Raw genomic sequence first — 14,163 nt, forward strand, 5'->3', positions numbered from 1 at the left:
AGGTGCTGACCTGACTATTCAGTGTTAAAAACAGGAACCTGAAAGTTTACACTCACAGCATGTAGAAAGTAACATACTGCACAAGAATGGACTAGAAACCACGTCTGAAAGAGAAGAGCTGTGAGAATCGTGCTACCATTTTCTTTCCACCCCTGCTGAAAAAAAAACCAGTTTGGAGTCTCTTCTTAAGATCTGGGACTGACAGCAAAATGCAAAACCTCCCCAGAACTGCTCCAACACCTCCTGAAAATTTGATACACCGTTTTCCAAAGAACTGGAAAAGGGCATTCCCACATTTCCAGAAAAATACTGTAGACCAGGTGGGCCAGAGATCCTAATTCAGACCTTAAACAGACAGTTTTACTTTTCATTAGAATATCTTACACTGAGAAAGATCACTACAGATTTACCCCAAAGCCCTGTTTTTTACTTCAACTGCTACGTAAATGTAAGGCCTCCTTCAACAGCAAGACCAGTTACATCTGTTTTTAACTTCTGCAAAGATGTGCATTTCAGTCACAGTTCCAACAGGTAAATCCAAACATGTGCCACAGGAGGGACCTGGGGAGTTTACATTCAACCATCACAGTGCAAGCAAATGGGAAAAGATGCACTGCACAAAGAAAAGGACAAAACAGGTCTGAAAATCTGCTTGTCTTAGAGTTGAACTGGAAACCATTCAAATCTGTGGGTCTCCTTCTGCACTTGCACTGTCACTAAATTAAGACACAAATATGATGCTTTCAAAGGTCTTCTCACTAATGGTGAAATTTGTAAGGATACACAACTAAAGCCTCTTAACTTCCTACTCTTTCTACCACACACTTCAAATAGTGCAATTATGCAACCTTGGCCAAGCAGACATTTTGTGGTGGCCACAGCAGAGTGACAGCAGGCACAGCAGGGACACCATTCCCGTGTGATCCACTCGCTCCCCCACAGGAACCCTCCCTGCCTCCAGATCCTCCTCTCTGTTCACCCTCAGCACTCCAGGCAAGCAATCCCAAGGGAAATCCACATCTCACAGCTCTTATTGGGGGCAGGATGGGACCCTGTCCTACACATGAACTGGGCTCTGACACTGTTGAACGGCAGGAGGAATGGTGGTGCTCCAGCAGGGAAACTCCATGCCATTTACACAAGAAACTGCCCAGCTACCAGGCTGCTTTACCTTTAAGAGGTGCTTTTATCAGCTCAGCCAGACATCTGGGACACAATCAATTCTGAACACGTTCCAGGGAACAGCCCTTGTTCCAAGGGGCAGCTCGAGGCAGGGCTGAGTACAGGACTCACTCCCCACCCAGACACTGAATCACCCTGGGCAGGGGGACTGACCCCAGCATTTCTGCCTCCCCCAGGGGGGCACTTGGGATCCCACCTCCTTGTGCTCCCACTCCATGCTGCTGTCTATCCACGTCTCTGGGAAAGGGACACTTACCCAAACACTCCATTTTGTCCATAGTGCTGCTCTGCAGGGAATTCCACAGGCCTTGCTCTGCCAGCAGCCTCAGCCACACAAGGCTTTGTCTCTCAACAGGGGCCCTGAGAGCTCTAAGTCTATGTCTCTCCTTCAGAAAAACCTCTCTCATGGCTTTGTTTTTTCCTCATTCCTCCTACTCTGGAAGTTCACTCTGGAATGGACGTCTCCACTTACTATTATTTAGTTGGTTGCATAAAAGACAACATGAACAAGCAAGGAATCAAAGAATACAATGAGATTAAATTAAATCAAAACTTTACACTGAATTAAATGGCATTTTACCAATCTTCTTCTGGAAGAAACTCCAGGTGTTCCAAGGTATTTTTCCTCCAGCAAAAAACAACAAAAAACCCTAAACAAAACACTTCCCATCCATTGAGTGGCTCCATTTAAGTCACCACAGACACAAAGTAACAGAAATGACCCAAATGTGCTGGTGTCAGGCAGAATTTCTAATGTCCTTTATGCTCCACACAACTGCAATGACCTGGTTTGCTGTTCCAGCATCACAGGAAATAGTTCATTTCTGCCCCAGTGTTTTGGGAGCAAAAAGGAAAGATTCAGTGTTGGAAACACCCCCTCAAAGCACATTTCCCATTTGGATGTCACCTTTGCATATGCCCCCTAGGGAAAATGCAGGAAATATAAAATATTAGTGATTAGCTGCATTCCTGAGTGCCTGTAAGGAAAGGAAATAAATCAGTTAGACTTAATGGGAACGCCTGATGGTCAAACCCAGCCTGAAACACAGGTGTCCTGAGAAACCAAGTGCCCTGAGAGCAAAGATCTCACCATTATTTCCAAACATTACTGTCATCTCAACAAGAACACACTGAGAATATAAACTGCCAATCTACATTTCAGAACACAGCTTTGTTATGGTCAGAGGTTTGGAGTCCGTAATCCAGTAATATAAATATCAACACTGTAAATTCTTCCACATCCCTTCAATCCAAACCAGTTCTTTGGAAAGCATGGTTTTCCAGCCTCTTTGGGATAAGGAATGCTCTCTATCAGAGATTAAAGTCTGTGCAACAGAAGGGCTGGGATATGTAATGTGTATATTCAGTTTTACAGTCTCAGACTGCCCAGTTCATTTCAGTTTCTCCACCCAGGATGGATTCCCTCGTGTCCAAGGCACGCCTGCAGCTCAGTGACAAACACTAGGTGGCATTCCAGCCCTCTGCCAGGAGCTGGGCTAACCCACGACTGCTCGGTCCCTGCCCTGTCCTGCTCTCACACCTTCAGCACCAGCTGAAGAACCAACAGCAACACCCACCTGCTCTCAACTCACACCTGAACCCACGTCGATGGAGCTCAGAAAGGGCCACTGTGAGCTCTGCGGAGGGACACAGTGAAGCAGCTCAGAGCCAACTACAGCAGGTCCTGAGAAATACAAGTTTAAAAAAGTATCACTGTATCCAGGACTGCAGGAACTGCTGGGCTTGCAGGGGGGTGTTTGCCCTTGAAAGTGTTACAGTTGTTACAAGGAGAGGGGTTTCTTTATAGTTAACTACAGTTCTGAATTTATTGGGCTTTTTTGGCGTTGTTTATTCCTTAAACCTCTGAAGTGCCAGGTCCCCGTGGTCACAGCCCATAAAACAGGTTACCCAAGGCTGTGCCAGGCAGCACTCAACAAACTCCTTCTGCCAGAGGCTCTTCAAAGCTTTACATTTGCTTCACTGGAATGGTCAAGTTTAAAAAGTACCTGCAGCCTTTTTAGAGTCCTGTTAGCTGCCTGCAGTGCCCTGGGGCTGGGGGAACTCACAGCACACTGGCATTTAGGTTAGTTTCCGAAAAATAGCACTGTTAAGCAAGTACTAAAGATCCTTGAGCTTAAGTGCACCATTAAGGCAGTTCAGAATAATTAACAACAGTCACACAGTCCCACCACCTCAATTCCAGAAGTCTTAAGGCCCAGTAAAATCTATTGCAGTTCCACTAATGGGAAGACAGGAAAAAACCCCACACAATAAAGGTGAACTCAGGAGGTCAAACACATGCACAGATGCACTTGGCCTATTGATGAACCTGTTAGTTCTTCAGTGACACTGAAATTGTGCCTAAGCAGGATGGGATCAAAGCACACAGTTGATGTTGTCTCAGAGGCCCAGTCCTGTATTCTGGAATACAGCAGCAGTGAGTGGAAAAGCAAACAGCAGTGTGGAGAAAAATCTAGAAGAAAAGGCCCCTTTTTGAGCTGGTATTCTCAGCTCTTCAGCTTTAACCAAGTGTTCCTTCAGAATACAGAAAGAATGTCTTCCCAAACAACACAGCATGTCTCAAATGAAAGCTGCAGCTGCTTTAGAGCAAACACAACACTGGCAGACTGTAGTTCCCCAGCCCAGCTCACACCAACACTGCCACGTTTGTGTCCCAGCACTGGGCCACTGGATGGGAAAAGGACACTCAACCCTCTCCTGCGCTCACAGATGGGTCTGTGCAGCTCCTCTGGCTCCCCACAGTCAGCAGAGCAGCAGCTGTGTCCTCCTCAGGCCCCAAGGAGGAGTCTCCATCCCCAGGCAGTGCCTGGCCACCCCCAGTCTGCCCCGTGTCATGGCTAAAGGTCTCCCGTTACAACAACTCACACAGAAGCTCTGTAATAAGGGTAGTGGTTTGGTTTGTCTGGCTTGGTTTCATTAAAGTAGTCTGAGCTCTAAGCAATTAACCCCTGACATGAAGCCCCAGATCCACAGCAGCTGCTCTCCAGACAGTATGATCTGCTGGAAGGCAGAGGGAAAGGAGAGGAGACTTTGCAGAACACACACAGTGTTTCAGCAGTGCAGGTATCAGTGAAATTCCAACCCAAGGGAAAAGGAAAACTCTCCTTTCTGCCTACCTGTGTGCCTTGAAGAGCTGAGACAGGAGAAACGGCAGCTATCATGCAACAGTCAACAGAAATACAACATTTTGCACCTTAATTTCCAAACCCTATTTCATTTGCATCAACACTCACGTTCTCCTTGACATACCTGTTCTTCCCTTCCACCTCAGGATGTTCCATGGCTATTTTATCAACTGCAGACTGCAGCTGCTGCACAAATACACCACTGCTGCTGAGTCAAACTAAGCCCTGGGTTTCTGTTTAGAGCACTAAACAGGAGCTGGTTTTTAGTGTGAATGCTTCTGGTCAGTGCTTAAGTGGCAGCAGTGCTGAGATACCCAAAACCAAAGCTCTCCTCTGGTCTACAAGGGCTGGATCTTCCCTAAGTGTTCAGTGCAGAGAACAAACTGTAACATGACAATGGTCTTATTCTTCCTTCCACTTCCTGCTACTGTAACTGCACCTAAGAAGAATTAACCACAACTAAGTGCAAGCCTGACCTGAAAGAGAAATGGAAATTAATACCTGTGCCGTGTATAAACCAATTTTAGTGTCTGCAGGATACTCAAGTTCTTAATGGCCACTTTTCTGGTAACCTGAATGTTAAGCTCCCTCCTGTGCAGCACTTGTTTTAAACCACTGGCCAGGCCGCAGTGTGCAGATGCACAGGCTCTGGGCCAGGTTCCAGGCACAGACAGGAGCAGAAGGGTTATTTTCCTAAGTCTGATGTCTAAACTGTTAAAGCAAAGGAAGAAATGCCCCTTTCCAATGAGGTGCACGCTGCAAACACCATCCATGGCTTACTGTCCCAGACAGAGAGTCTGGGGGGTCGCCAGTGCCAGTGGGGCTCATTTCTGCATCGACACACCACGAGCAGGAGAACCCAAGGAGAGAACTGGAGACAGCGAGTCCATCCCTGATAAACAGAAAAAAGGCACTACAGCAATCAGCATATGGAAAAGGTCCAAGTGCAGGCACTAATGGTGTCTGTCACCCTCGGCCTGCAGAGAGAAGTTCACAGAAAGCCACTTAAAAAGAGCAAGTTATGACATGCTTAAGTTCAGCTACAGAATTATGCAGATTAGCAAACTGCAAGACAGCATACACAGATTACCTGAAGATTTAGTCAGCTTGGCTGAAAATACAGCAGGAGGTTTTTTCTTTTCTTTAAGAGAAGCAGGTTCTTTCTCAGCTTCCTTCTCAACAGCTCCTGGTTTTCCTACACTGACTATCTCTTTGTCAGCAGGTGAAGGTGAGGTATCTGTGGCCGGTAAGGACATGGTGGGTACTTCAGGCACTTCTCTGTCCACAGCCTCCAAGGACTTTTTCAAGGCATTGGTATCTTCCTTGGTTTTTACTTCTACATTCTTCACAGACAGGTCACAGGGCAGCTCTGGGCAAGGCAGCTGCCTCTTCTCACCTTGGGTCACCTTACTGATCTCTTCATCTTTGTGCACTCCTTCTGTGTCAGCGGCTTCTGCCATGAATTCAGGAGAGGTTTGAGGATGAGCCAACATCACAAAGTCATCTTCCACTGAGACTGGGGAAGAGTCCATGGGTGAGAGAGCTTTGTCATCTCCTGTTTTTGGTTCCATAGCAACAGACACATCAGCTGAATAAGCCAAAGCATCCAGCTCTTCCATCTGAAGAGGAATCTTCTCTGCCTTGGCTGCTTTTGTAGGTATTGGCTCAGATGGCAGAGCAGCAACATTTTTGGAAGAGTCCAGTTGGGGTTGGAATGACTCCAGGTAAGGCTTGCCCGCAGCAGCCGCTGAACCCACCAGTGGTTCCTCGTGTTCCTCATCACTCGCAATGCTCTCAGTGGATCTACTTGTTTGCATGAGGGATGGATCCTCACTGGCTTCCTCAGCAAAGTCAGCTATGGCCTGGCTGCTGAACAGCTCGGATTTTCCAAACTGGGGGGACAGTTTGCCCTCCAGTTCCTGGTGCTCAGGCACATCCTGAGGGGTGCATTCCGCTACGGGTGCCTTCGAGTACTCTGCAAAGGACAGAGCAGCAGCGTCACCGGGGACCTTTGTTCCCTTGATCAGGTCACACGCAATGGATATATAGGGAGTCTCCAGATCTTCCGGAGAGGTGTTGCTCTCAGGAGCGGGCTGTTTAAATGCTAGTGCCTCCTTAGCTTCCTGGGGCTGTGTCAGAGCTACATTCCCTGCCTCCTGGTACACGGGGGGTTTCTCAGCCTCTCCTTTGACGCTCTCGTACTGGGCCGTGGGGATGAAGGTTTCTAAGGGGGAAGCTTCCAGCTGCACAGCAGACGCCTCTGCCCCAGCAGCCCCAGCGCCCAGCGGGGCCTCCATCACAATGTCTGGCAACACCGGAGAGGGAGCGGCCTCCACCCCTTCGAAGGAGGGGCAGATTTGTGCCACGGGTTTCAGGGTCTCCTGTGCCGACTCGGAGGTCTGAACCAAGTCAATCTTGGGCTCGTAAGCCAGTTTAGTCCCCGCCGCGTCGTGCATTTCGCTCTCGTAGGCCTCCTGCACCAGGTCAGGGGTGAGCCCCTCGGGCATGCTGGCTGTGCTGTCAGGGGGCACTGCTGCCCCGCTCTCTGCCCTGGCAGAGTCAGCCCCCTGCCCTTCCCGCCTGCCAACTGCTCCAGCGCTAAAATTACCTTGTTCTGGGCTGGGCTGAGCCTTCATTTCTGCAATTTTTTTCTCGTCATCGGTTCTATTTTCTGAAGCGCCTTCCTCCAGTGGAGACAGAGACTTGCCTTTGTTACCATCAGGACTCGGAGAGGAGTCAAATTTAGTACAAGTGATGTAAGTCTGCGAAGGTTCTTTCACAGCTTCTGGGGTACTTGGGAAGGAGGGATCTTCAGCACTGCCCTCGCTTTCGTAATCCTTCGGCACATTCAGCTTCCCCACGCCATACTTCTCATCCAAACTGCTCTGCGGTTTGGCATCTATCTTACTTCCAACATCCTCCCTCAAGCTGCTCAGTCCATGACTAGCACCTTTTAGTTCCCATATTGGCTCATATGGTTTGAAATCTGCATATTCTTCCCTCTTAAGAGGGTCTTCCTTCAACAGCCCTTTCTCACGGTGATCACCACCTGCAGACATGTCTTTGCTATAGAACAGATCTTGCCCCTTTCTCTCAAACAAGTCTTGGGGACTTTCTGGAGACATTTTCAGAGGCTGTGCAGGCATTTTCTCCAGGTTAGGTAATTCTTTAGGGCCCTCTAGCTGTGTTTCTTCTTTAGCAGGAGAGAAAATGGCTGCTTCTGCTTTAGCAAATGGGGGTTCCGAGTGTTTCATCTCTGAAATGTCTTTGTCATTTCCCTCTGCAAGGAAGGGGTTCCTGGCATTTTTCAGTGGTTCCTTATAAACCTCCCTTGCACTCTGCTCGTCAGTGCCTCTTGCAGGTAATCCATCTGAGAGCGTACCAAAGGCTGTGTGCTCTTTAAAGGGCTCAGCTGAGAGAGGAGAGAAGGAGGAGAGAGAAGGAGCAGGACCAAGCGGGACTGCAGTGAAATCCTCTTGCCCGAGCGACTTAGTGCTACCTGGCTGCTCCTGCAAGTCCTGACCTTTGGCTGTGACAGAAAGGAAAGTTAGAGAATGCAAGTGCTCTTAAGTCAAAGCAAACTTTCAAGACAGCTTCATATGATTTTAGTTATTTAGAGGCTCTTCCAAGTTCTACCATGGGTACTTAGGAGCCAGGAATACACAGTCCCAGCTAGAGCTACTCTATTTCACTGCTAGCAGAGGAGGCTGGAGAAGCAGCAACTTTATGGAGCACAAAGATCTCAGTAAAGCTGAAGGTGCCAGACAAGTACAGAGGGCAATATTAACAAAGTCAGAGTGGGAGGGTGGCAAGTGAGACAGAGAGAGGGGACCTGTGTGTGCTTGGCCACAAACATACGTGTGCCAGCAAAGGCTTTTCTGACACTTCTTTTAAATGGGAATTTGGGGGACACCGTACCAAACAGAACCCACTACATAAATACTACAGGTACAGATTTGACTTCTAGAAATACTGCAGAAAGTTACTGTGGATTAAATCTTTCTGCTACAGCAGTAAAGCAACTACGCTCTACGTGTTAACCTGTCAACAGTATTGACTTCTCTCCTACAATCAAGGGTCCAAGAATTCACAGATGGTTGTATCTTGTTTATCCAACAGTTTGCCATGTCAAGAAATGAATGTTTATTAAAATCTGGAATAGATCGAGTGTAAAGTCAAACCTGAGGCTATTCTTGGACCCGTGCTGACTTTCAGTCAAGGCAGACTAAAGGGAAAGGGTTAATGAGCTCAGAAATGCAGGAGGGGTCAGACAAAGGGGAGCAGAGAGAACTTGCCTGCAGAGGAGGGCATCAGAGGCGCAGGTGTAGCAGGAAGAGCAAAAAGGGTCTCATCTGAAAAACAAACAAATAACCTCAGCAGAATGAAGGGCAGGCTGAAGAGGGGAGAGAGCACACAAGCAGTCAGTTCCCAGGAAACCACAGAGATCCAGAGCCAACACCCACAGAGAACCAGGGGACACCACCTGGGCTGGGTGACGTGGGAGAGACAACACCCCCATTCCTCCAGGGATCCTCCTGGGGCACCTCACCCTCCAAGCCAGTGACCAGACACTCCACAGTAGGGTCACACACCCCACAGCAGGCACTCTGTTTGCATCCCACACACTCCCACAGGACGGAGCAGTTCCCCCTGCCCCGGCAGTGCCACACTGTCCTCCCCCAGCTCCCCTGGCCTGGCAGTGCCACACTGTCCCCCAGCTCCCCTGGCCTGGCAGTGCCACACTGTCCCCCAGCTCCTGTGCCAGGGGTCTCCAGCAGCCCCCGAGGCTGAACCATCACTGTGCCGAGGTCCCATCACTGAATAAGCCCTGAAAGTCCCCCCCAGCAGAGCATCCCCCCCACATCCATCAGGGCCTGCTGGCTCTACATTAATGTAAAAATAGTAACATTTACACAAATATAGTTTGTTCTGAAAAGTGCATAAAGTTTCCAAATCAAGGCAGAGGGCAAAGCTATATCAAAGCATTTAAAACAAGATTTTTAATTTTCAGTAAAGTTTTGCAACTTGCCTGGATAAAATCAAGTACTGGAAAAGATGGTTTTCTCAGTTGTTTGTTTTTAATTAAAAGCAAGCAATAATAGAAGCAACTGATTATACAAGATGAAAGGCAAGAAGTAGAGATATGGTAGATGCAGCAGCACATTCATACTGACCCTGGGAGGCAAGGCTTTCAGCTAAGCCATGCTCTGGCACTGAACCACAGCTTTGAGCAGCAGCAATGCCACTTGCAGACACACTCATGACCTGCCTGGCTTACTCAAGTTAATCCCAGTAGCAGTTTTCCAAAATCCAAGTGCCCTCAGACCCACATTTCCTGTCACAATATACAGCTGGTTGGTTTGGTTTTGCTAAACATTTGTATCTTGCCGTGTTTTGTGGATTATAAACCTCACTGGAAGATAACAGAAGACAGTAATAGAGAGTCCTGGAGAGCAGGACTTGGTGTTTAGAAGCTCCCTCAACTCCTGCTGGGCCAGAGGGATTTCTGTTCAGCTTTCTAAAAATTATGCTTTTCCACTGAGGAGCACACAGAGAGAAACCTCAATTCCAAATTTAGAGCAGAGCAAAGCAGTGCCACAGCTCAGGGCTGGCAAAAGCCTGGAAGGACAAAAGCCACACTGGAGGACGAGGGATCAGGATGTGACACCAAGAACTGCAAGGCTCAGCCCTGCAGGACCAAGTGCACCCATGGGCCCTTTGAGAGTCCAACAGGAGAGGGTCTCGGGGGAACCAGGGATAAATCACTGCAGAGATGCTGAAAATGTCCACGGAAAACAAGGGCAAAGGAGACAACAGAGTCCACTGGGGTAGGAAGGAGAAGAGGAAAATGCACAAGTCCCTAAAGGTACAGTTCCCTTCCTGCCCAAAGGTCAATGGCAATCTTGACCAGAAACTCTGCATTTGAGATCTTTTGAACACTTGGCAAGCCCAGAGAGAGGTTTTGGTTTCTGGTTTCAGGAGCACGGGCTGTCGTTTCTCAGGGCTGCCTGAGACAGCACAGTGCACAAAGTCCTCCTCAGCTCTGGCTTCCACTTGCTCAACACAAGCACACAATGGCTCTGCCAGTCCCTGAATTCCCAGGGTCTCCCAATGGCAGGATTTTACGTCCACACCCAACCTTTATTTTCCACCCTGAGCCGGAGTGTGAACAGAGATTACATAAAAGCAGTATTTCCTAAGCAGCCAAGGAGAACCACCCACTCTCCCTCCACCCACCTCAGAATGGCATTTTTCCTGATGGGAGGAAAGAGATACAGGGGCTTTTTCCTGCTGTGGTCCTGAGTAACACCCCCAGGCAAGCAGGGTAAGTGGGGCAGGACAACCCCTGCCCCAGCACGGCCCTGAACTGACCCATCAGTCCCTCCAGGCTGTAACTCAAGGGACTGGTGGAAGGGATGGCAGTGACACGTGCGCTGAACAATCCTGCCCTCCCCTGACTGAGGCAGAGGCCTTGCAGCAACACCCTGTGTGGGTAGAGAGGACACAGCCAGGACACATCACTCACAGTGCTTTTCCTGTTTGCATCTCAACAGCAGCAATTGGGTGACCAAAGAACAAGAGCAAGCAGCACATTACTACAGGAACCAGGTAAAAAAACTCCTTCAGAACACAGCAAGCTCTAAGCAAGGTGATTTCCAGCAAAGGTGGATATTTCAAACACTTTCATTGACCTGCAAGGTGAGCTGTCTCTACAGCAAAGTTCCACCCTAAGATATACAGAAAATCAGAGTAATCCACACTTTTTACAAACCATAATTCAAAGTCTCCTTCAGGAAGATGAACTGCTCAATTAATGCTTCCTCAGAAGACAGATTTGTTTCATGAAATACAGAAGAATGAGAGCTGAAATGAACACAATCTCCGGGAAAAAAAGTCTTTATTCCCAATTTTATCTGCCAAAAATCCCTAATGATGCAGGTCAGTAAAGTACTTTCAGCACTGCAGTGAAGGTTGACCTCTTATTTATGAGTGGTATCACTTTGTATTACTGACTGAGCACTCCAATCAATGGCTTTTATAGAGAACTTCACACTCAACCTGGCTGACTACATTCCTATTTTTAACCAGAAACATTCTGCAAATTAAATATTCCCCACAAATAACCCTGTAGTTGCTTCTTTCATTAACATGAACCCTCATAACTTCAAAACTCTCTGTTCTGTCAGCTAAAACACAAGGTCCCCCAGCCAGAGTCAGATTTCAGTTTTGTTTAAAAATAAAAAACCCCTGACACCAGCATGACAAAGGAGTGTGGCTTTAAACCTAATTTTAATTTTTGCTGAATGCCCACTAACATTACGATGCTGACACTACCAGCACAAAACTTTACAAATATCAAATTTCAGATTAAAAGTAGAGAAATAAGTGGAGGCAGATTCCCCAGATAACAAATTAAGTCAAAGTTTGCTGCAAAGATTTCCAGAGAAAAAGAGAAGAACGTTTAAACATTCAGGAGTAGTAAACTGACAATTCCAAGAAAAGCAATTTATGAGAAAACAGCCTTTTTTTCCTCCTTCCCACAGAACACATTTGCCAAAGGAAAGCAGGACTTCAGTCTGGAAATAAGAACTTCGGTCAGAACCAAGAACTCAGGCAGGGATTTCCCCCTCCTCAGTGGGTCTGGGGAAGGGACGTTCCCTCCCAAACCCCAGCAGCAGGATGGGGTCTGCTGTGCTGCTGCTCCCCTCAGTGGAACGAACCCACCCCAGGGGGACATAAATATTTAACAACCAAAGCAAACAGGGTCAGTGAACACTCCAAGGAACGGCATCTGTGACACCACTGACAGGTTGAGTGGAAGTTCCCTTTGCAGCAAACCCTCGGGGCAGATAGCAAAGAGAAACTGTTTCATTCCCCGGTGCACCAAGCTGTTCCTGTGTCAGCACTTCTAATCTCAGCCTGTTTGCAACACACTCAAAGGGACCACTGAAAAGTTAAACTGAATTATTGTTTCAAGTCCTTGGCTGCCTGATTTCCCACTGCAGTACAAAACAAGGGCACACAGCTTCACAAGAATTTCCCCAGAAGAGCAGCTGCCTACACAGACTCCTTTTAAATCATCTCCTGTTATGATGCCATTGTTCTAAATATGGGATTTCACCAAACATCGAAGCCATTCAAGATCAGGAACATTAATAGCATGTTTTCACATCATTAGATCAGGCTGCAGAGCCACAGCAAATAATTAGGTTTTCTCATCTGGTTCTTAGTTAAAGGTGTAAGTTTATAAAGACAAGTTTCCAGGGTAGGAAACCTTGGAAATCTTGGAGCAAAGCGTACAAGCTGCTACAGAAAATGGAGATTGTGTTGAAGATTTAAGGGCAGAAAGGAGCTCCATTTTGAACACCTTGAGGGTGTCCCAGCTGGGATCACTGAAGGATCCAAGGCTTTGATTAGTAACAAGAGCAGCTGCAGGTCACTGCAGGCCTTTATGGAAATGACTGCAAGTGGAATCACCTGCACTGCACAGGAGCTCTCTCATTTCATGGTAACTGCAACAATGGAGAAAAGTTCAAAGCAAGCATTTTGCCCAAAGCTGGCTGCTTTAACCAGCCTGGTTGTGCAGGCACAGGGCTCCAGCACGATGTGCTTTCCTGATGTCTAAGCACAAACCTATAACCAAACTGGTTTAGGCAAGGAGGGTTTTTTGATATCATTTTTTCCATGGTACAATTTGCAGCCGCAAAAACCTCCACTTGAGGCAAACTGCCAGCAATGCAGAGCCTGGAAAGCAGTGGCAGAGGTAAAGCTGAGCCTTTTCTTCTCCTTTTGATCAGCTATTGAGGGAAAAGAAAGGCAGCACCACTGCCCTGCAATGCCCAGGTGCCAACCCAAGCAAGAACAGATGGCCAGAGAAGGGAAGGTAACTCTGCTCTGTCACAGCACTCTCACTCCACTTCCCACACTGCCAAAGCCAGGCCCCACTACAGGGGGCTTTTTGAAAGGCCATTAAACCCTTCAGACACAAGTGCCAGTCTCACCTCAGCCTGCACAGGATCCAAAGAGCATTCCAGAGGATGGTTCCATAAAGCCACTTCCTACTGAAAGCCCCTCACCCAGGGAGTGTCACTGCCCCTCTCAGAGCAGGGACAGCCTTTTCTCTGGCAGGCTCTGTTACTCAAACCAAGCAAAGAACAAAGCTCCCAGTCCAGCTCCAGACAAACTGTTCTCACACAAGGATACACCAGAAATTCCCAGAAGCAGGATGCACATACCTATCCCATGGCAGCCTCCACAGGGGCACCAGCAGGGGAGTTCCATCCTCTGAGGAGCCAAGAGAAACCCTTTGGCTTGGGAGCACAGTGCAGGCCCAGGAGGAGCGAGGGGCACAGCCCCTGCCTTCCCCAGGGAGCAGATCCACTGACCAATCACCACTCCTGCTTCACTGCCCCAACTGCCATCAGCTGTGCCAAAGCCTCCCTTCATCCCGCTCAGGTGGCCACACTGAACTCCAACAGCCCCAAACAGCCCCTTCACCACCACAGCTGGATGTCAAATCCAAACCAAACATGCTTCATAGCATGATCTGAGAGCCCTCTCCACTAGGAACATGCCCACACTCAGCATTTCCAGTCCCCAATTTCCACTATTCCAATCTATCTGATTAAAAGAGGCAGAAAGGAGCAGTGTAGCCAACTGCAGACACGTGGCCAGCCAGACACAGCTTTACAGCCAAGTGCTCAGTCTCTGGCAATATCTGAAACAAAAAAAAAATACTAGATGATTCCTCTAAATTCTAAATAACTCTTAAGAACCGGACTCTTTACCACACATTGTAGTAACAAACAGCAATTTGGGTTCTGGCAGTGCCACA

General features: G+C 48.0%; 1 protein-coding gene across 2 annotated transcripts in view; it reads right to left on the bottom strand.

The window, feature by feature from the left end:
* The window catches only part of RTN4 (reticulon 4), a 38,380-nt gene that overhangs the window by 17,463 nt on the left and 6,754 nt on the right, over positions 1–14,163 (bottom strand). The window contains exons 2-3 of one of the 2 annotated variants that reach the window (XM_050316982.1): positions 8,624–8,680; positions 5,419–7,857 (exon numbers count right to left, since the gene is read on the bottom strand). The exons of the other annotated variant lie outside the window; for it this stretch is intronic. Of the exons in view, the coding sequence (XP_050172939.1) occupies positions 5,419–7,857; positions 8,624–8,680 (2,496 nt within the window). The remainder of the gene's footprint in view (positions 1–5,418; positions 7,858–8,623; positions 8,681–14,163) is intronic. 2 annotated transcript variants of the gene reach the window in all.

Source organism: Myiozetetes cayanensis, unplaced genomic scaffold (assembly GCF_022539395.1).
Source record: "Myiozetetes cayanensis isolate MyiCay16 unplaced genomic scaffold, myiCay2020 scf2-11, whole genome shotgun sequence".
Classification (NCBI taxonomy): domain Eukaryota; kingdom Metazoa; phylum Chordata; class Aves; order Passeriformes; family Tyrannidae; genus Myiozetetes; species Myiozetetes cayanensis.